The sequence below is a fragment of the Bos indicus x Bos taurus genome, chromosome 17 (assembly GCF_003369695.1).
Source record: "Bos indicus x Bos taurus breed Angus x Brahman F1 hybrid chromosome 17, Bos_hybrid_MaternalHap_v2.0, whole genome shotgun sequence".
NCBI classification, from domain to species: domain Eukaryota; kingdom Metazoa; phylum Chordata; class Mammalia; order Artiodactyla; family Bovidae; genus Bos; species Bos indicus x Bos taurus.
In genome coordinates this window covers 43626958-43649662 of record NC_040092.1, presented here as the reverse complement: position 1 = coordinate 43649662, position 22705 = coordinate 43626958, and the positions used below count along the sequence as shown (strand labels likewise).

At 48.2% G+C, this 22705-nt stretch overlaps 1 protein-coding gene across 9 annotated transcripts in view; it reads right to left on the bottom strand.

Annotated features, from left to right (window-relative positions):
* The window catches only part of JADE1 (jade family PHD finger 1), a 56469-nt gene that overhangs the window by 19063 nt on the left and 14701 nt on the right, over positions 1 to 22705 (bottom strand). For 8 of the 9 annotated variants that reach the window (XR_003515268.1, XM_027567324.1, XM_027567326.1 and 5 more), the window contains 5 exons: positions 18363 to 18440; positions 8183 to 8268; positions 5908 to 6065; positions 3872 to 4059; positions 1357 to 1568 (listed from right to left, as the gene is read on the bottom strand). Coding sequence is in view for 8 of the 9 variants with exons in the window: in XM_027567323.1 (XP_027423124.1) it covers positions 1357 to 1568; positions 3872 to 4059; positions 5908 to 6065; positions 8183 to 8268; positions 18363 to 18440 (722 nt within the window). In the remaining variant the exon portion in view is untranslated. The other variant, XM_027567330.1, reaches the window with a different exon arrangement.

Genomic DNA, 22705 nt, shown 5'->3' with positions numbered 1-22705 from the left:
GGGTTCCAGTTTCAACTCTGCCAGTAACCCACTGTGGGACTCTGAGCAGCCCACCCTGACACCAGGTGACTCATTCATAAAACAGAGGGTTTGAGCAGTTTCCAAGTAGAACTCTTTTTTTCAAACAAAACTTTTCTCAGGATGAGGGGGGCGGGGAGTAAAAATGGTAGGGAAAAAAAAAAAAACTAAATGTCATCCAAGTAAAATAGCACAAAGGAGTGAAATGGTAGCCACAACGTGCATCATGTTGAGACGACAACACCTCTATGAGAATTCTCCATCATCCCAAGGAAAGCTCTTCGGTCATCTGAAAATCCAGAGCTACTATAACACAATCAGCAGGAGACTATGGTTCATGTGTCGTGAGGATGAGATGGGCTAAGGCCACACAGCCTGTGAAGTGCCCAGGCAGAAGGGACCCCCAGGAGGCAGCCAGAAGGACAAAAACAGCCGAGAATCACAAACTCGATTCTTCTTCCCCAGAGGTCACCAAGCCACCATCCCACACAAGTCTTCAAGATTGTTGTAAATCTCAGCATCAACAGGTGAGCTCAAAGCAAGTACCTCAGAAGAGTCTTCCAAAGAGTTTATATGAACACAGTCCCCACAGAAATACAATTATTGTATTAAAAAATAAATGAAAGAAGAGTCGAGACTGAGATTCTCCCAAGCTTTTTAAATTACCCTATGCCCATCCTTACTGAAGCAACCGCCAAATCCTATTGACATCAGGGAGGACAGGAGATAACGTTCAAGAAAAAGGGCCCCTTTCCTCTTGTTTAAGGGCTCAGTTTATCGTGATGTCAGCAAAAGTGATGTTTTGAATTGTGTCCAAAAAGTTTATGTTAAAGTCAGTCCTAACCCAGAAGAAAACAGATGTAGTCAGTTACGATGAGCTCACACTGGAGTAGGGAGGGCCCTTCACCCACTGTGACGGGTCTTCCTACAAGACGGCCAAGTGTCAAGACAGAGACACATAGCGAGAACACGGAGCGACGGCAAAGCCGGAGGCCAGAGCGGTGCACAGCTGCAAGCCACGGAATGCCGACGACTGCCAGCAAGCCACCAAGGGCCAGAGAGGCGAGGGGGGGCGCTTCAGAGGGAGCATGGCCCTGCCGACACCTTGAATTCAGGCTTCCCGTCTCCAGACAGCAAGACAATAATTTCTGTCATTTTAAGTCATCCAGCTGGTGGTATACTCTGTTAGAGCAGCCCAAGCAAATTAATACAGGATCCCATTCTCCTGGCTGTAAAAGCAGCAAGAAATACTTGAAACACCCGGTAATAAGAAAGAGATGGGCACACGTCCTTAGCCCCCCATCTGTGGCTTCCTCCCAGGCCCCGCTGCCCACCTACCTGATGCACGCAGATGTTGCACTTGTCGCAGAACACCATCTCGTTGCCGTCCTCACCATCAGGTGACTGGCAGACGTCACAGACGACATCTTCGTCATACTCGATCCCCAGACCTTCCTCAGTCTCAATTGCATGGTTCATGTTGTCATAGCACCGCTGTTCAAATTCCTCCAGGACCCTCTCCATGGTGTATTCATCTAACTCGGGCATTCCTGGAGGAAAAATGCCACAAACCTACTTTGATAAATCCATGAGTAAATATTATAATATTAGTTATACTAACGAATTCACAATGAATAAATAAATGTATCCTGAGTGTCCCAAATATTATCTGTTGAACATCTCTCTGACCCTTTCAAGGAAGGATCTTTAAATTAAAAGGGAGAAAGACATATCCACACAACAGTTTGTTCTTTATGGTCAGGTACTGAAGACACAGCACTGGAAGGTAGAAAAGTGAAAGATAAATCCCAGAAGTGCTCAAGGATGTTAAGTATTGAATACATTAGACTGTCATTTCATTACTATATTATATATAACAACCAGCATATAACAGACTTCAAAACCATGACCACATAGTATGGCTTGGTTAGTTTTTCAAAAAACATTCCATTTTTTCAATGGAATGGAATGTTTAAAATGGTGCTGAGAACAGATTTCACTGTGAATACTCAAATGTTTTTACCTGGTTTATCCCTCCTCATCCTCTGAATTTACTAGTTGAGATGCATAAGCTAATCAGACCCATGAAAGACAGAAATACAAGCAATTCTGAAGCAAAGAAGACAGCTCCTTATGAATCAAATAAAATGCACTCTTATGCAAGAAATGACCAAAAATAAACTTCAAGTGGTTATCATGGTTATAACTAGTGGTGGGATGAGACTTTTTCTTCCATTTGTGGATGTATTCCAAACTTCCTACAATGAAAACACTCATGCAAGAAAGAAAAAACAGGCTGTAAAAAATAGTAAAACACATCTAAGAAACAACAGAAATGTCATCAGAGCCAACAACAACTCTTATGCATTACCATAAATTTAATTGACACTTCCAGTTTTTAAAAACTTGGAGAACACAATAGTGCTGGCACTGTGATAAGCCCTAATAAACACATATTCAAAAAAGCCACCTCTCATCTCAAACCCTATTTAATAACGAGATTGTTTCTGCGTGGCCAGACACTTTCATCTCAATTCTTCCTACCAGTTTTGAAAACATCACTGGCTTTGAAAATACAACCCTATACCCTATAATTAATTTTCACCATTAAAAAAAAACAATGAAAGCCAAGGTAGTCTTCAAGCATGTGTTCAGTATATGTTAGACAACTGCACCACTTATCCTGCCAAATCGTTCAGCACTGCCTCACTGTCCGACAGAGACCCAGCACTACCCCTTGCACCATCCACAGAAGCCCCCAGCCCCTGGCCGTCGGTCCCTTTGCCTTAACTCAGGACCCCTCTGCCAGTCTAGTGGTGTACAGGGGTTTCCACAAAGTCTATGAAGCTGAAACATAGTATTCTGTCCAAGAGGAAACTTCTGAACAGATTCTATAAAGCAACCTTGTCACCTACTAACAGTCTAGCCACTAATATCTAAAAGCAAGGACCATGAGGAACGAATCAGCTTTGTCAAAATTCCCAGCTCAGTCCACAGGGTCTTTCCCACTCAGGGGCTGGGGAGCAGAAGGCGCGGCGGCACCCGTCACACGCCAGGCCCCATGCGAGGCTCAGGGACCCACATAAACACAGTCTCAGTCCTGCAGGGCTTTGAAATCCATCCACCATTTCATACATACTTACATAAGCTAGGCTGCAAAGAGCTTGTGCCACCACTTCCCGACCTCGACCTCCAGCACAAAGCTAATTAATCCTCACAGTCTCTCGTAGGGAACCCAGACTGGGCCTCACTGACTTGCCGTCTCCACACACTCCAGGCAACTCTTAGCAATCAGAAGTGGCGTGTAAGCCGAGACCCAAGTGTCATCCTGGTGGTGACACAAGGAGATGCGAGCAAAGGCGGTACAGGAGCCCTGAGCTGCACACACACAAGAACTGACTGATGTGTAGACAGTTAGATCGCGATGGGCACGACACCCACGCTAACGTGGGGCTTCACCCAGGGAAAGCCAGGACAGACAAATGGAGCGCTCGGGTTTAGCAAAAGACTTCAGGGGATGGTTGAGGTGAAAGCACAAGCGCTACGTCTGGAAATCGGTGCGCTTGGCTGGAGTGGAGTCTACTGTGAGAAACAGCAGGTCAGCGCTGAAGAAGCGATCCGAAGAGCTCAGCCTCCCTAGTTTCCTGGAGGTAAGGAAGTGGCGGGTTCGGGGCTGTAGGTGAGGGTGGGAACCAGGAGCCCTGCTCCTCCCCTCCTCACAGCCCTCCTCAGCCCACCACTCGTCCAGGGAGCACACGCAGACTCGACGGCACCCCCAGGTGGTGAGGAGCTTCTCCCCTCACCTGCAGGCCCCTACTCATCCTGTACACAAGGCCACAGAGCCCTCTCTCACCCATCTCCTTAAACTCCTCGTTGGTCAGTTCCAGCCACGCGGCGTCCATGTCGTTGAGATCGTAACGACACACACTGTCGGCCAGTGTGCGGATGTCAACGTAGCCCAGCTCCGGAGGCTCGGAGCCTGACGAGACAATGTATTTCTTGGGCCTGATGAACATGAGGGATTTCTCTTCAGATACGACCCTGGTTAAGAAGAAAACAAGGCAGCGGGGTTACCCTTCCTGCCACAAGGAAGCAAGTCTGTCTGTCAGAAGGCCCCAGGCGAGCTTCCACCTCTGACCCTCAAACCCCAGGTCACCACCTGGTTAAGAGAGTTAACACCCTAACATCACTGCTAATAAAATACAGTAGAGTCATTAAAGCCCCTAAAATAAAACTAGATGTCAAGTGACAAAACTACCGAAGTTGTCACCACCAGCTTCTTCCGTGTGGCTTCCCAGGACCCTGCGTGCCTGCCGCCATCTGACAGCAGCGCACACACACAAGAATGCACCCCGCCCTAAGTGTCAAGGGTTAACGACTGATCCCCCTCCACAATCCAGGCCTGCCCGCCCCTGCTGGAGACCACCAAGCACGGGGTTCTCTGGGACACAGAAGAGACAGGAGCAGCCACACAGCGGGTACAGCGGCGTGCTGGGGAGCCAAGGGAGGAACCATCCCCTCCAGGGCTAAAACTCGGGCCTCGGCCATCTCCAGGCAGCCTGAGAATCAGAGTCCCGGCCAAGTTAGGGACACTCCCAACACACACCTGGGATCCCAGGAGAGAAGGCAAGGTCCCTCTGCTCCTCATACTTCCACCTGTGAACACCTGGAGAACTGCTGCCCTCACACCCGCTCAGGAGAAAGACAGCACGTGAGAAGGTCCAGCCACTGCTGACCAGAGACCATGGCGGCCCAGGAGCCGCTCACATCCACACCATCCCTCCACCTCCAGGTCTCAGGGCGCCGGCAGTTTGCATTTATACCCATCTGTCCAAGGAGTCCGTCATAGTTCCATCACCCTTATAATACCAGAGTGACTTTATCTATTAATATATGACATTGAGATAGGCAAATTTAAGGGAGTTCTTCCTCCTACTCAACTAAGGGCAGGGTTTCAGGTGAAAACTTCCACAAGCTGTGTGGGTGTTTACTTGTCCTTTGCTGGGCTCAGAATGCCTGGGACTGGGGATGCCAGCGCTGAGCAGTTAGGTGGTGCTGTGCCCCAGGGGTGGGTGAAACCTAAAGAGCCCAGGGAACATTCCACTCACTTCCCAGACCGCAGTCCGGCCTGGGAGGGTCATTTAATCCTGTGCACTTATGGGGACATTTGTCCCAGGGACCCCTAACCCAATAATCAGGCTCGATCATCTCAAGTGCCTGAGGCCATGATGGGGGCGAGGGCTGAGGGTAAACTCAGGCCACACTCAGTGATGGTGAAAGAGGATGTTTCGCAAAGCAGGGAGCTGAGGTGGCGGTGAAGTCGGGCGCTCTCTCCCTGTGAGCAGCCTCAGACAGGTGAGCAAACAAGCCCAGCTTCATGCTGAGGCAGGTCATCAAAGCCTGACCCTCAAAACCTTTCAGGGGAAAAGTGGTTTGGAAGTAAAATCCAGAGAAAGTCTCTAACAACATGTGGGCAAAGTTTATCCAGGGAGAACTCTAAGGTCCCATCCACATAGCCCTAACCTGACAGGACTGCTCACCCCCGTCCTCCCCCAGAGGTGGCGCTGACCCAGCAGGACGACAGGCAGACACCCCTCCCCAGGAGAGCGGCCTCCAGAAGAGGGAGCCACTGTGCCTACATCCAGGCGTCCCCCCCCACCCCCCACTTCCCAGGAAGTCCTGGAATTTACCTTCCTCTCGAGGAGAGCAGCACCTTCCAAGGTGGAGGCCCACAGCACCACCTGCGGACCCGAGGCGTGTTTCTACCACCTTTCTTATTCCCCCAGAAGCCCTACTGCTAACTCCACACTGCTCCCCACAGCCGGCTGGCTGGCAGGGCAGTAAGACCGTTGGTGGGGGAGGGGTGGCCCCTCTCCAAGGTACATCTACCTGGCCACAGGCTGGGGGATGGTCCCAGGGCTCACTGGCACCTGGACCCCTTTCTCCCACTCCTGTCTCCAGGGATCCGCCAGCACGTAGTACTCGTCCGGGTTCAGCTGGTAGGAGTCATGGAGCTTCATGGCAGTGATCAGGTCTGTCCTAAACACCTGGACAGGGAGAGCAAAGGGTCACTGACACTGGGTATTTGCATTTTTCTTCAGAGCACTGGCAGCTGCAGGGTAACCATGGTACTGCCATATAACCAGGTCACTGTTTCAACAGAGAACCAGTCTACCTACTGAGGAAACCCCTGGGCCTGCCAATACCCTGGGCCGTGCTTAGGATGGGAGCGGCAGAAGCTCAACGCCCTCACTCCCTCCCTGGCTCTGCGAGACGGCCACGTCTGCACCAGCAACGACACAAGAGCCTCAGTGTCCTCCCTGGGAAACTGCTAAGAGACTCCCAAGTCAGCAAGCAGGCTGCTGAAGACGCGTGCCTAAAAACCCCTGGAGGGAGTCATTCCACTCAAGGGCAACTTCCTGGTAAATGTTTAAGAACTAGAACTCCACTAACCATGTAACAACACCAAGCCAAAACCCAGGGCCACCAGGGCTTCTGTTCCCACCCTCAGGCTGCCTCCACCCAGCCCCTGCCCGCTGGGCATCAGAGCTTCCAGCAAGGTGTCTGGAAGGGCAGGTTTTGGGTGGTCAATACCAGGAAGAGCAAAGGCTGCAAAAATCTAGGAGAGAAGCAACGACAGACCAGTGGAGTCCAGGCAGAAATGAGCTTGTAAAGAATGTGTTTGCACTCCTTCACCTAGTGTAACTTCTGCTAGGTAAGCAGCATTTGTCAGGGAAGGAGAGGATGAGGAGAGAAAAAGAAGAAAGCAAGCTACCACCCTCTCCTCACCCTGCCAAAAACAGACCACAAGACTCCAAGGTACCCTCTGCCAAGAGAGCACCTCAGTGCCTCACAGCAGGTCAAGGAGGGACCGACCACAAAAGGAGTCCCCTCACGCCTGCTGCTCCTGATGGAGACTTCCCACCAGGGCCTTGCCTCAGTCCACTCGGGTCTCAGAGCTACAAGAGGAAGTGCTGACCCTGGCATTAGCACCACCCCAAGTTGTATTTGGCACGAAGTAAGGCTGCATCTGTAAGCTACTCTGTTTACACAAGTCACAATGCTGAACTCTCTCTTCTTGGGACAGGGAGTTCTTTCTTGTGCTGCGAAGTACGGTTCACATTATATGCCTGCTAATAGGTCCGTATTTGTTTTTCCTGGTGACTTTTCAGGTTGGTGACCACTTTAATAAACATCACCATAATAAAGTCTGAGGCAGGGTCTGAATAAAAGGGCCGTGTCTCCAGCCTGCCATTTTGGATCTGGACTCTCCCCCGTATGTCACTGCAGTCCCAGGAACTGGCAGGAACCTGGCTGTGCACCTTCCACAAAAGCACAAGTGCGACCAGGGGCCCATGCCCCAGGGGCGTGAACTGTCAGCCACGCCCTCCCCAGCCCTAAAGAGAGGAGTCCTTTCAAGTCTCAGCTCTACATCTTCAGGAGGCAAATTAGTTAAAGACATATTCCAACAAGTCTGATAAGTATCAGTGTTAATAAGGGAATCTGCCAAAGAAGAAAAAAAATTCAAACTGAAGCAACAAGAAGAGAAAAGGCAGTTACCCCACTCTTTCTGCACTAGAGACTCGGGAGAGGGTGCTCAAGACTGAGGCAGATGCCCTCAAACGGACTTGATATCAGAGGTCCCCAGCAGCGCTGAACCTCAGCACTTCAAGTATGAAGTCATTTCAACTCAGAAACTTAAAAAAAACAACAACAATCTGGAACAAAACGCAGGTCAGGGCCAAGGCCAGCACCACCCAGACTGCCCAGCGCCAACACCGGGAGGGCTTCCAGCAATGGGGACCGGTGCTCTCACACAGGGACCAGCTGCCTACAGAGCATGTCCGACTGAGCCCGCCAGGCTCCTGTCCATGGGATTTTTCAGTCAAAAATACTGAACAATATAATTAATAACAGCTAACAGGTACTGAGCACAATTTACCTCTGTGTATTAATCCACTGAATCCTCATAAGGATCCTGTAAGGTGAACACCTGCATTATCCCCATCTTACAGATTTGGAAACTGAGGAACAGAGGGGTTACATAACTTACCCAAGAACGCACTGACATCAGTATCAACAATCAGGTGTGTGTGTCAACCATATGCACTTACACACACACACACGCAGGACATGCACAGTCACACCAGCACTCAGAAATTACCTCTGAAGGCTTTCGATCTTCAGGTCTGGAGCAGGAACTTCTCCTGTGCTGGGATCGGGAATTCTGGGACCAGGTAGTCGACAGGCCTAAAGACACAAATGTCCCAAGAAAAGCAATCAATCAGAGGTACACAAACCACTGAGTGTTCGCAGCAAGGCGCCCTCAGTGCCACCCCAGGAGACTGCCAGTGCCCCGCCGAGCTCTCCCCTCTCCCCAAGAGCTCCTCCACTCCCACACTCACTTCCCACAGCAAGCCAGCAAGACCACTCCACAGCCAGTGGTCAGGGCCGCTGCATCACAGTACACTCCCAGAGGGAAGAGGCGCTCAAGCGCACCATGCAGCTGGTGCCTTCATCCATAAGCCCGCACTTCTTCAGAGGTTCAGAGTCTCACAGTGGTATATATAAATCCAGAAGCTTTTAAAAAAACTTTCAGGAACTTTTTAAACGCTAACAGCATTGCGCTATATCCTAAACCCATACCCTAAAACATTAGGAAAAAAGTTCTGACTCCACAAACGAACTTAGCAATTCCTACAATAGGAAAACTCCGACCTGCCACAGACTAGGGGCTGCGGCCAAATCACCTTTAAAATTGCCTGCTCCCCTATCCCAGAAAATGCCTGCCAGCATCGGCCCTTCTCTGAGTTCGGAGGACAGGATGCTCTTATCCCATCATGTGGCCCCTTCCCCCGCTGAATCATGGAAATGGGGAGCTCCACCAGGCCGCCTATGTCTCCTTAATGCCACAATGTCTGAGTTCCTCTTGCTCCGGATGTCCTTCCCCGGGGAGGGCTCGTCTACACCCATAGTCTCACCTGGGAGACTGTCAGACCAGCATTCCCACACTAGTGTCCCTCCCAAGCGCCAGGTCCATGCTCCCCTCTTCGGATCAGACATCACGCAAGCCCTGGGTGTTCCTAAGGTGGGTCAACTCAGCACTACAGTAACTGGCTCAATATTTTATTCAACCCTGTTTTTCTTCTTCTTCTATTCAAGAGTCATTCTAAACTCTCCTAACTCGGGACACATCCAATTAATGGCCGAGTGGAATGCAGCTGCCCAGGACCTCAGCACCTCAGCCCCTCTTCTCCACCTGTCACTGCCTCCTGTCTCTGGATGCTGTATCACTGCCTGAGATCCAAAACCACCCTAACTACCTGCAGTGTGTCTAGCTTCCTGATAACTCTCCTCCCTGTTGAACAGACTGTAGCATTTCCCATAAATTAACACCACTCCCCCTCCCCCCGAAATAATAGCTAAAACCTGAGGGGGACTGCCATTCTATCAACAAAGTCACTTTTCACTCAAACAGGAAACTCTTATCTCTACAGATTCCAGAGACAAGGGACACAATCAAAGCACCCTTAAGACCTTGGGGATATAAAGAAACAGATTCTGCATGTAAGCCTATCATCAGATTTGCCATGACGGAGACTAAGGGGATTGCCAAGCGTCCCTCAACAGGCAAAAGCACTACCGCCGATGACCAGTCCTGAGCTTGTTTATTGGGTCACCTGACTGTGCGGTTAGGCCAGCAGAACAGATTTCCTACCAGTAATCCTACTGAGTGGTTCACTCTTAGACTCTTGAATGAACAAGAAAGTTTCAATCCCACACTGAAAGGAACATTCTGGGCATACTGGGGTAAGTCTGACTTGCACGAAGTTCTAAATCTGGTCATTATTGGAAAAAGGAAGACAGAAACCAAATTAGGAACCCAGAGAGGAAGGCGGCTGGGCAGCTCACAGTCTCTAGACAGGCCTGTCTTGCCCCCTCTGATCCTTGGGCCCACCCTCCAGCAGCCCAGCCAGTCTGCACAAGCAGACTCGATGGACTGCCCAGGAGCCCGGGGAGGGGCAGAGACATAGGGCGCAGAGGGGTGGCCCCTCTACTGCAAATCTCTATCTGAAGTGTTAGGGACAACCTCCAGGCTGGTTCTCAAGGTTCCACGCAGCTGGCACAGAACTCAGTCCAAGGAATGGTGATCATTTTGAAACTTTTCCTAGGACTGCTTTCACATTCTTGAAAAATGTTGCCTGTTTTTAAAAACAGATATTCAAAACTGCTACAAATTTGGCATCTAATTCTATTACCCAAGAGAAAGACTGGTCCACCCAGAAATAGTCTGTCTCTCCTCCTTTTAATTTGCCTAATGCAAAAGGAGGAAGAGAAAAACTAATATTAAACTCACCTTGCAGAAAGGGCAAGATTGGGGTGAAAGCTAAGCTTAAATTATCACCGACATAAGGAATGTTCTTAGTTTACTTATAAAGCCAAAAACCAGAAACCATCCAAATAGCAGCATATCCATACCATGGGGTACTATCTGGCATTAAAAAAGAATGAGCTGTTGATACATACAACATGGATAAATGTGGGAATAATTATGTGGAGTGAAAAATGCCAGATAAAAAGAGTACATATTATTCCATTTATATAAAACTCTGGAAAATATAAACTAATCTATAGTGACAGAAAGTAGATCAGAGGTTAACTAGGGAAAGAGGGAAGGGAAGGATTCTCTTCAGTTTTATGATTTCATGGGTGTAAACATGTCAACATGTATGTGTGAGCAGAAAATAACTGATGATTTTCTGCCATCCATTTAGAATAAAGGAGAAGAAAATGCTCCGTTTTACTCTATGCAGGTGGTCTGTACTGAACCTAGACTTGGCTCAACAGTGAGAAGCAGCTGGTCCCTCCCTCCCTCGTCCAGCAGCAGATACTTGTTGCTCCCTCTAATTCACTTTAAAACTATGTAATAACTATTTACAACATACAGTTCACCTAACGAAGTCAGTGCTATGCACACGGCAGATTCTTAATGTTTTAAAAAATGTCTTTAAGTAGCCAAAAATACAGTGTCGCTGTTCAGGACTATAACTCAAGAACGGAAGGTGGCAGGTACTAAGAACGTACCGCTGTTTTACCTATTAGAAGATAGGCTTTTGAGCGCAAGGAAAATGAGGTCATGGAAAATAAAGCACTAATGCCTTTAAAGACAGCGTGGTGGGGCCACTGCTTCCTGACCAGAACACATCTCCATCTACAAAGTCCACAGGAGCCTCCAAGCAATGCCTGATGTCCCTACACGAGTTCTCTCTCAGCCACACTCTGGTTCCTCCCAGACCATGATCCAAGCAGAAGAATTCACACTCATTTTTAATTTTAAAAAGTTATGATATAGAACTTTTTAAGTATGTTGGGTTAAAAAAAAAAAATCAGTATTTCTAACACGAAAGGACTAGGAGACAACGATTTACTCTACAGTAAAATACTGGCCACTCATTAGTCCTGAAAAGCCATGTGTAAGATTATGCTGGGTTAAATGCTATATTTTGTTTTTGTTTTCCGAGTGCTGACATTTACTGATAAGCAAGTAAATTTTCTTTTTTATTTTCTTGTTGCTTTCAAGAGAAGCGTTAGGAACTCTAAAAATTCGGCAGTAACATTTAAAATTACTTACTGCCCATACACAAGACATTATTACCTAGAGTCAAGTCCACTCTACTGACAAGTGACTTTTAAATCCTTGACATGTACTTTTAGCATCAACAATCAATCTTATTAAACACGGAGAAGAATTAGCGAAAAATAAAGCCCTGCTTTGTTTTATTATCCCCATTTTCCCTTAAAACAGAAATGCAGGGGTGATGAAAGCGACAGAAGGCTCGCAGGTCGCAGCATCACGAGCATGATCCTGTGCGTGCTCTGCACTACTCACCCTGCTTTCCGGTTCTAGTCTGCATTTACCTTCAACACTGTCCTTCGAAATATAGTCATGCTGTCTTGCCCTAGATCCAATAAGGGGAAACCCCAAGAGTAAATCTACTGCATACTGCACACGCCTCCAACATCAGCCTTCCAGGTGGTGCAGCGCACGAAAGGCTCAGCAGAGACTGAATGGCAGGCAGCACAGCTGGGTGCTCACCCCACCACAAATGCAAAATACGAAAGAACCTCACCCCCGACCAAATGGTGCATCTCCTATCTCAGACCCCGCTTCTAGACCCTAAATCCCACGCTGGTGTTTTTAGGAGTGTTAAACCAGCTCAACAAAATGAGGTGCTTAGGACCAGCAAGTATGGAGCCCAGAGGGCCAGTCGATGTCACAACAGTGCAGACTGGAGAGAGCAAGGCGAGGCCAGCCCTGCACCAGTGACGTGGTGCTGCGGAATGTCCAGTCTGAGAGAAGGGAACAGATTTAACACAGTGCCCATTTGCTTGCGCTGTGTGATAGAAGACCCGCCTCCCACACCACTGCTCCTTCTACCAGGGCCTGACCCCACACCTCCCACAGCCCAAGCCCCTTCCCTCCCAAAATGGCTTGTTAGCTCTGCAGTTTATCTTCCAAAGCACAAAGCTTGATGGGTGCGTGCTCAGAGCACTGGCCCAGGAATGTTTCAACATACCTGGGCCTTCAACCAACTGACACAAATGTTTTGTTTCATAGTCACCCAGCCCTTCTGTTAAGTCCAAGTCCATGTAGCAGATCAGGTGCTAGTTGCTCCTTGAGCTCAAGACGATGCTCTGCCCATCAATGTCGACAAGCCACAAGCTGGGTGTGAAAAGGGATAAAGCCATCTCCACGTGCCTAGAGAAGACACGCGTACTGCACATTCTGCAGTACTTGAGCCAAAATTCCCACATTTCAAGAATTCCTACACAACTCCTCAGTGTCCCAAGATTCAACTGATGGTGGGAAAGGAGCAAATTAAAGGTCCAGTCACACAGGAATAGAAGCGGAAGCAGAGTTACTAACCTTTATGCAAAAGAGAAACCACTGAGAAACCTCTGAAGACTTGTCATGAAGGAAACCAAGCACAGTCAAATAAACAAACAAAAAAAAAGTGAAAGCAAGTTATTAAAAACATGTAACACAAAAGGTCCAAATGAGAAAGCATGTTTCATCCACTAAAAACTTTGGTGCTTCTTCACTGTTTATCTGTAAGCTGGAGAGAGCCCAGGAAAACCAAAGTCCTCACATAACTTCATGTTTGTCACTCAACAACCTGCATTGCTAAGTGAAAAATTAGTTGGTTGACTTTCTTCTGTGTCTTTGTCATCACAATTGAGGGAGCAGAACTTGGTTGGGTAACTGGAAAAGACAGAAGTGTTTCAGGGTCAGCACAGGTGTGGAAACCAGCAGACCAGGCAAGGCGTCCACAAGGCGCCTGGCCCCGCAGCCCCTCGCCTCACCCAAGACCTTCCCACAGGGAGGTCAACGCAGCCCTGAAATTTGAGGCATGAGGCAAAAATGGTTCCTAGACCCAATTCCAATATGCGCTTGTGGAAGCTTCCACATCCTAACAAGCAACTGTCAGGTGCCAGCAGGATGTCCAAGAATTCAACTCAATTCTGACATGGAGACAGAACTAGATTCCACAGACTCAGTCCCACAAGACCACCATCCGCTTCAGAGGCCAGCTGCCAAGCCCAGGTTGTTACCTGTGCCTCTGACTGGCAGAGGTTCCCAAGACCCTCTCCTCGAGTCATTTGTCAGAGCAGCTCACAGAACTCAAAGAAACACGTTCCATACTAGATAACCAATTTATTATAAAAAAGATACTGAGGGCGATGAATCAATAGCCAATAAAGAGACGCACAGGACAAGGCCTGGGCAAAGGGCACTGGCATCCGAGGGCTCTCAGAGTGCACCGTTCTTGCCAGCCAGCGCAGGGCCACCACCTGCAGGCTCACCGAGCTCTGTGCTTTCAGGATTGTACGGAGGCTTCTTTATACAAGCGTGATTGATTAAATCACTGGCCACTGATGACCAGCTCCAGCTCCAGCTCCTCTCCTCCCCCCTCAGGCTGGGTGGAAACACTGAAACTAGCCCCACTGTTGCATTTGCCAAAACCCCTGAAGACGGAGGCCCAAGGACTCGGAAGAGATAAAGCGCTTGTGTCCCGAGGCTGCGCCCTGGCACAAGGCATTAAACTTCCGAGACTGGCTGAGCCACCCCGTCCCAGGAGCCCAGCCCGCGAACACTCCAACACGGTTTCATCCAACTGCGAGGCTGGCAGTCCAGGGCACCTGGAGAAAGGCTCCCACAGCTATGCCTGCAGCTGGAGGCGGGCTTGCATGGCGCAGACAGTGCCTGTGCATCCCCAACTGTAAATACCATGCAGCTATTCCCCTGCACCAAGCCAGAAATCAAAGCAAAGGGCTCCGGCCCAGGAGGCCAGCCGGGCCCAGCCAGGGCTATGTGGGGGCCGCAAGCTGATGTCTGCAGCTGTCTCTTCTCCACTTGGACATGTGAGGCGCTGGGCTGGGAGCTGCTGCCAAACTTCTGTCAGAAATGCAGGCTGGAAAGGCTGGGGAGTGGCCACTGCACTGACACAGCCCTGTTATGAGCAAGGCTTCCAAGCACCCAGACTCAACTAAGGGCAGGCTCAGCTCTGGGTACCTGAGTGCAGAGGCAGAAGGCACCCTACTCACACCCACTGCGTGCCTACATGAGAGGATGGCATCCAACGCACACAGGCAGGCTGGTGGCAGAGGCCCACACGGGACAGCAGCCGCCCTCAGAGAAGGTGCAAAGTGTGTTTATGCTGTAGATGTGTGCACGTGTCTCTATGACCCAGCATTCTAAGGGTTCTAAATGAGAGCTGTTTGCCACAACCATAACCCACCCTAACGACCAAATCAGCAGGCCGAGACGGCAGCACAGCCACAAAGTACCACCACACACTTTCCCCTGGGTCAACCATGACGAGGCCAGCCTGCCTTCCTTCTATGAGCAGCTATCGTCTTCATCCTCTACCACCACCGCTCAATTTCCATGTGGAGCCCAGGGCAGAAGAAAAACCAGCTTCGTGGTCTACCTACATTAACCCTCCAGCACATCATAAATATCTACCTTAGTCTGCAGGGAGACCAGCACAGACACAAACATATTAGCTGGAGGCCAAAACCAGCCCATTACAAAGAAGGTGACTTGATGGATACACTTTTGGTGGGGACTTTGGACACCTTTCTTCCTCCTAGAGCTCTGGGTGAAAAAACAGGTTTAGATGAAGCATCTGGTCTTCTATGGGCTGAATTATGTCCCCCCCAAATTTCTTATGTTGAAACATAACCCTCCAGTATCTCAGAATGTGACTGTATTATATTATTTGGAGATAAAGCCTTTAAAATGGTGATTAAAATGATGGGTCCCAATCCAATGTCACTGATCACAAGAGGACATTTAAACACAGAGACATCAAGGATGCACATGGTCATAGGAAAGACCTGTGAAGACTCAGTAAGATGGTGGCAGTCGGTCTGCAAGCCAAGCAGAGAGCCCTCAGGAGAAAGCAAACCTGCCAACATCTTGACCTTGGACTTCCAGCCTCTAGAATCATGAGAAGTAAATGTCTGTTGTTTAAGCCACAAAGGCTGTGGGATTCGTCTGCCGGCAATGATGAATGGAAGGGCCTCTGGGCAGCTGACAAGGCCTGGACTGGGCCAGGGTCCAGAACTACACTGTCCACTATGGTAATCACTAGCCATGTGGCTTTCTAAATTTTAATTAAGATTAAATAAAATTTTAAAACTCAGTTCCTTACTTATACTGCAACATTTCCCTTCTATTGGGCAGCTCTACTCCAGAAAGCAGAAGGGTCTAAGTCTGAGAGAAGAACCTTTTGTGACTCAGCCCTTCCAAGGTGGACAAGAGGCCCGAGTCAGAGCAAGCATAGACCTGTTCCTCAACCAAAAATGCAGGGGAAGAGGCCTCTCTGGGCCTTTCATCAAGCACTGGAAGTAATTCATGAACCCTTCTTCTGATTAATTCTGAACCTAAAAAGCAATGTTTCCTTTTTGCAATTGCTGCAGGACGACACTGTGTACTCAGCAAGCACTTACTGAGTGCATACAACTCCAGAGGACACTTTGACAGGCACCAGAGGTGCAGAAAAGGGATACCTAAGCTCGTTTTTGCCTCAAGGAGTAAAAGGCCTAAGTAAATATTAAAGAAAACAAGTAGTGAGGGCCATGAACCAACAAGTACCAAGAAGTTCAGAAGGCATTCCCAACGGCTCCCACAGGTGGGGTACAGCCCCCTCACACAGTCCCCTGAAACAGAAGGCAAGCCCCGCGCCTGGAGCGCTCACACCTGGGCCTCTGCTTTCCTCACCCAGTTCACTCCCAGTGGGAGTGCCAAAGGTCAGCTCCCACTGTCTGTCTGGGAGGGTCACAGCCCTTCCCCATCTGGTCACAGCTTTCCCATCACCACCAATTCTCCTCCGAGCTGCTCCATGCCTGCACCCAAAGCTCCAATCAAACTATGTTTGAGTTCTTCTGTTTCTAATAGTTCTGCTGGCTGTCAGTGTGCTGCCCACAGCAAAGCCTTGCTTTCTAATTTGCTGTTTTTAATTCTGCTGCTTTTAATCTGCAGAAAGTGAAGAAGAACTAAAGAGCCTCTTCATGAAAGTGAAAGAGGAGGGTGAAAAAGTTGGCTTAAAGCTCAACATTCAGAAAACGAAGATCACGGCATCCAGTCCCATCACTTCATGGCAAATAGATGGGGAAACAGTGGCAGACTTTATTTTTCTGGGCTCCAAAATCACTGCAGATGGTGATTGCAGCCATGAAATTAAAAGACACTTACTCCTTGGAAGGAAAGTTATGACCAACCTACACAGGATATTAAAAAGCAAAGACATTACTTTGCCAACAAAGGCCCGTCTAGTCAAGGCTATGGTTTTTCCAGTAGGCATGTATGGATGTGAGAGTTGGACCATAAAGAAAGCTGAGTGCCAAAGAATTGATACTTTTGAACTGTGGTGTTGGAGAAGACTTTTGAGAGTCTCTTGGACTGCAATGAGATCCAAGCGGTCAATCCTAAAGGAAATCAGTCTTGAATATTCATTGGAAGGACTGATGCTCAAGCTAAAACTCCAATACTTTGGCCACATGATGCAAAGAACTGACTCATTGGAAAAGACCCTGATGCTGGTAAAGATTGAGGGCTGGAAGAGAAGGGGACAAGAGACGATGAGATGGTTGGATGGCATCACCAACTCAATGGACATGAGTTTGGGTGAACTCCGGGAGTTGGCAATGGACAGGGAGGCCTGAAGTGCTGCTGTCCATGGGTTCACAATGTCGGACACAACTGAGCGACTGAAATGAACTTAACTGAATCTGCCAAAACTTGGAGCACAGAAAAACAACAGTTTGCATAAAACAATTTCATCCTTCAGGACTGCTCAACTCCCGTCTCCTCTATAGAGGAGGCCCCTGGCCTCCTCTGAATGTGTGTCTTCTACATATATTCCTACATACTCCTTCCCTGGCCCCTCCCTCCTCTGAATGTGTGTCTTCTACATATATTCATTTCCACAGTGCATAAGAAAGCCATCTCCAACTGTCCTGATAAGATCCAGCTCTGATGGAGAGTAATGTGTCAAAGACAGAGTTCCTTGTAAACAGGCCCAATACCTTTCCCATCACTCAGCAGAGCAAGCATTCTTTCAAGATTTCCCAAATCTGATCTGTAATACAAAACATAAGATAATGGGCCAGAGCTCAGGCACACTGCTAGGTTCAAAATTTCCTTGTTATCTGAAAGACACTCTTCCCCGGGTCGTCTGTGAGCTTCCCAATACACAGACACTGTGTGACATTTATTTTGACTGCCTGGAAGCCAACTAACTTCTGGTTCTCAGCTGCACTGTGAAAATATGAGGATGCCAGAGAGCTGAGTCGCAGACAGTAGTATTATTAAATACAGTCATGTACAAATCCACTGAAGAGCGCTGACTCGTGACCTACTAAAAACCTGTGCTTGATATTTTCACATCACACCAGGCAGCCCAATCTCCCTTTGTATCAGGCTGGACTAGTTAATAATTAACTGGCTTCGATTAAGTTCCCTTTTCATAAAGAACAACTGTGAGGTGCTGTAAATGATGTTTAGGAAAAACAGACACACCAGTGACTCTGGAAACTGGATTATTCACCTTTGGACAACAAACAGGAAGCCTGAGGAATGCCGCCTGCGTTCAACCTCACCCAGGAAGATAAAGACCTGCAGTATCCCACTCAGATGTGATACTCAGGCCTTGGCTCTTTTCTGACCTCCCTGATACATGAAGCGCCTCAGCTCTTTAAAGCATTACATTAAAAAATCCTGTTTTTACATGGACCCAAACCCTGGTAGGCTCCAAGAACAACAAAGCAGGACTTACTGCCATTGTCGTCAGAATCCTCACTGCTGCTGGGAAGGCGACCTCGTTTCATGATCTCCCCGGGAAACAGCAGGCAGCCTGCAAAGCAATGAGACAGCACTTAACCCAAGATGATAACACACAACCAGCAAGTTGTGCTTCAGACGGCAGCCCAGGATTTACAGCACACAAAACGCAAACAATCGGCTTTAAGTAGCATTTGAATTATAAACAGTAAAAAGACCAAAGAGACGTAATTAGGTGCAATTATTAACAGAACAGGTTCACAAAGGGGGGGAGAGGTGGAGAAATTACACATCAGCAGGTCTCCCAAAGGTGCAGGCTTCTCTTGCTCCTGTGACATTATCACTACAACTACTCCGGGAGTCTCTCTAGCTGACTGGCAGCAAGCTCTGCAGGAAAAACCCATGGCAATGAGCACAGTGCTTCCTCACTATATACAGATTCTTATTTCACACGTGTACTGGGGTGGGCGGGTGGTTAGGGATGGGGCTATGCCGGGATGTGTGAATATTTACACTGCTCTGGGCAGCATTGCTTCTCAGGCAAATACTGCTGAAAGAATCCTAAAAACTGAATACCTAGAATTCTAGGAGCAAAACAAATCGGACACTGGGAATGCAAATGCCTATCCTAGTCATCTCCAACACCCCAGCAATTCATTCTTATCCAGACTCCTCCCCTTTACTCAGGAGGAAAACTCAAGTCTAAAAGGTTTAGGCGGTGACCTGCCCAAGGTCACATTGTAAGCAGGCAAAATCCAATTTCACTACCTTTTCCCCAACTCCTTACAGGCCTTGTCCAACCCAACTCAACCAAATGAAGAAAGCAGTCTGAGCAGACACCCAGTCTACCCGGCCAGCTCCTGCCAAGCAACTGGTGGTAACAGGCCTCCATCACCACAGAACAGAGAAACAGGGCGGTGGGCTGAGACTGAATGGCCACCACCGAACTCCCACAGATGACCATGAGGTTATATTCAGACAGGGCAGCTTTCCAAACACAATCAAAAAGCTTTTCCAAACTAAAAATTACTCATCACCTTGCCATCTTTAGGACCCAGATACTACTGCCATATCGGTAATTCCCAAAGAGAGAGGAGGGCTTTCCAAGTCAAAGTATGGTTGGTCAGCCATCCCCTCCCCACTAAGCCTCTCAGAAAAGTATATCCCAACCTCTCCCTCCCTGGGAATCCCACCATCGCAGTGTGTTGAGTTTCTATGAGTGGGGCACACAGGAACCGCATGGGGAAAGAATGTGGAGCATCACTATGCTAGAACAGAACAAGACAGAAACTGCTCTACAAGTCAGAAATAAAAACCCAAAGGTCCGCTCTAAGTGGAACTGGAAAACTGGAGTCAAGAAAAGCTGAAAGCATTCCATATAATGCATCTGCTCCCACCTTCAAAGCAGACCTATATGGTTCTTTCAAACATTCAGGCCTCTAATCTATACTGGAAATTTCCTTCTGAGACACTCACCAGTTAAGGTTTGTATGTTTTTCCCACATGATTCTTCAAAAGATGATTAAAAGAATTTCCAAGAGGAAGCCAGGACATGAGTCCTGATCTGGGTCACAGGTAGCGTCTACAGTCATAAAATCTACAACCAGTGAGGCCCCACCCACAGCCCTGGCTTTTCTGCAGAGCCCTCTTCACCTGTAACTCTAACACCCAGCAACCTAGGGCAGGCCCACCCCAGATAAAGTTCCTCAGTCGGCAAACTCCTGTGGCCCCCTGCCCACGTGACTATCCTCCCTGCCCTGTCACCCTCTGCCAAAACGCCAGGTGCTGACAGCTGAGCTGTCCTCCCACTTTCTAGAAGGCACCCCTGCCCTCCCCCTCTAAACCGTCAGGAGGCACCAGGGGAAAACAGAAAGGCAAAGACCGACTCGTTCCCAGTAGCAGCTTCAGCTCCTAAATCCTACACTGCAAGAGAGCTTGAGAGCAAGAAAAAGAGAAAAATAAAGTGCTTCCTAAAGAGGAATTCCTTAAGAGTCACAGTGTGGAGCATCAGGGCAAGAAGAATGCAGTCCCCCTATCATGAGCAGGTGTTAAGAACGGTGAGGAAGAGAAAGAGGCTGAGAAGGTCCCTAAACTCTCCCCGGCTAGAGATGAGGCAACAAATGTTGGCTGCATCTTCACTGATTCGGACAACTAGCATTTACCTAAACAGAAGAGTTTGGAAAACTCAGAATCTTTTTACATCAAAATGCTCTCTTCCTAGTGTTCACACACAGCTCTCAGAGAAAGCACATGCTTTCAACAGTCACTATATGCAAAATGCAAGCACTGGCCAAACGGATGATGCTCCTAACACACAAAAATACTTCCAAGCAAAAACACGCAAGTAAAAGCAAAGTAAAAATAGTATTTCCCTTCTAATGAACTCCTTCTCACCAGCCCTGAAAGAGCCTGAGTAAAGGAGGTGAAGAATGCTGTGCGTGCTGCACTTCTCCAGGGAACCTGCACAGTAACGGGGTGAGGGCACACCAGCATCGCCGCCTCCGTGGCTCTGAGGTACTTAAACCTTGACATCAGGCTGATGTATCTCACCTGGGGTTACTCACTCCATCAAGAAATCAAAGTCTGCACATGTTACTGTCTTTAAGACACACGATACAGTGGTTGTAAGCTGCAAACATCTGTCCAATGAGAACCAACAGAGCAAGCAGAGGGCCCTCAGCATCATTTAGGACACTAGCTGATTATTATCTAGATGGCAGTAAGATAAGTAATAATCAATTAAAAGGGCTACTTGCAACGCTCCAGAGAAAGCAGCAAGAAAACGTAATAGCATATAATGCATCCCACAGACATCTGAATGTCTAATGTATGAGGAGGTGCTGGAGCACAACGACCGCGTCTGATCTCAGGGAGCTCCTGGTCTAGCTGAGGAGACAGATTGGTCAGCAGGAATTCAACATGGTGAGTGCTTGACAGTGGTCAACACAAGACTAGAGAAACACACGCTGATGGCGTTGGCAAGATTCTGAGCTGAGTCCTGAAGAACAAAGAGGTAACAAAAAGCGGCAGCACATTTTGGGCAAAACACTGTATATTTAACATACATACATACATATATATGTATATATATATATATATATATATATATATATAACCTAGCATATTACTCTCTGCAGTGCCTTCATATTTAGAATCTATTTGCTCACTTATTTACTAATATGTATCTCTTCTTGGGCTTCCCAGGTGGCTCAGCGGTGAAGAATCCACCTGCCAAAGCACAAGGCGTGGGTTCGATCCCTGGGTCGGGAAGATCCACTGGAGAAGGAAACAGGAACCCACTCCAGTATTCTGGCCTGGGAAATCCCATGGACAGAGGAGCGTGGTGGGCTAAAGCCCATGGGGTCACAAAGAATCATGACTAAGCGACTAAGCAACATCAACAACAATCCTTTCTTACCTTTCTGTTCAATTGCAAAGGCTCATCATTTCATAAAATGTGATCCTTTCAAGTCCCCCTACTGCCCCACCAGGTCTCTAGCCACCTACACCTAGACTGCTTTAGGCACTATCCTTCCTTTCTCCATGACCACGGTTTTCTTTGTTGTTGTTCTTTGTTGTTGTTCTGTCACTGAGTTGAGTCCAACTCTTTGCAACCCCATAGACAACAGCATGCCAGGCTTCCCTGTCCTTCACTATCTCCCAGAGTTTGCTCAAACTCACGTCCATTGAGCCGATGATACCATCCAACCATCTCATCCTGTCACCCCTTCTCCTCCTAATCTCAATCTTTCCCAGCATCAGGGTCTTTTCTAATGAGTCGGCTCTTTGCATCAGGTGGCCAAAGTATTGGAGCTTCAGCATCAGTCCTTCCAATAATATTCAGGGTTGATTTCTTTTAGGATTGACTGGTTTGACCTCCTTGCAGTCCAAGGGATTCTCAAGTCTTCATCAGCACCACAGTTCAAAAGCATCAATTCTTCAATGCTCAGCCTTCTTTATGGAATTATTACAGCAAATTAATCCATCCTATGAGGTGACCTCTCCAAGCTATTTCCTCCACCAATCTCTCCGTTTCATACTGCAAATGGCTCCAGCTAGAAACCCAGGTTTTCCACCACCTGGCCCCTCCCTGCTCTACCCAAACATCTCTCCTACCAAGACCCCCTAACCAGCTTGCCTGGCCTCTATCATAAACACCTCTTCTTTCCAGCCTCAGCCTCTACTCCCAGTGCTCCCTGGCCCTTTCTTCCTCACTCATCCAACCCAATCCCATCCCTTCTCCAGGGCTCAGCTCAAAACCACCAAGTACCATCCCACCACTCCAAGTAAAACCACTTACATTCAGTACCACTCATTTCACCTTTTTCATCTTTTAGA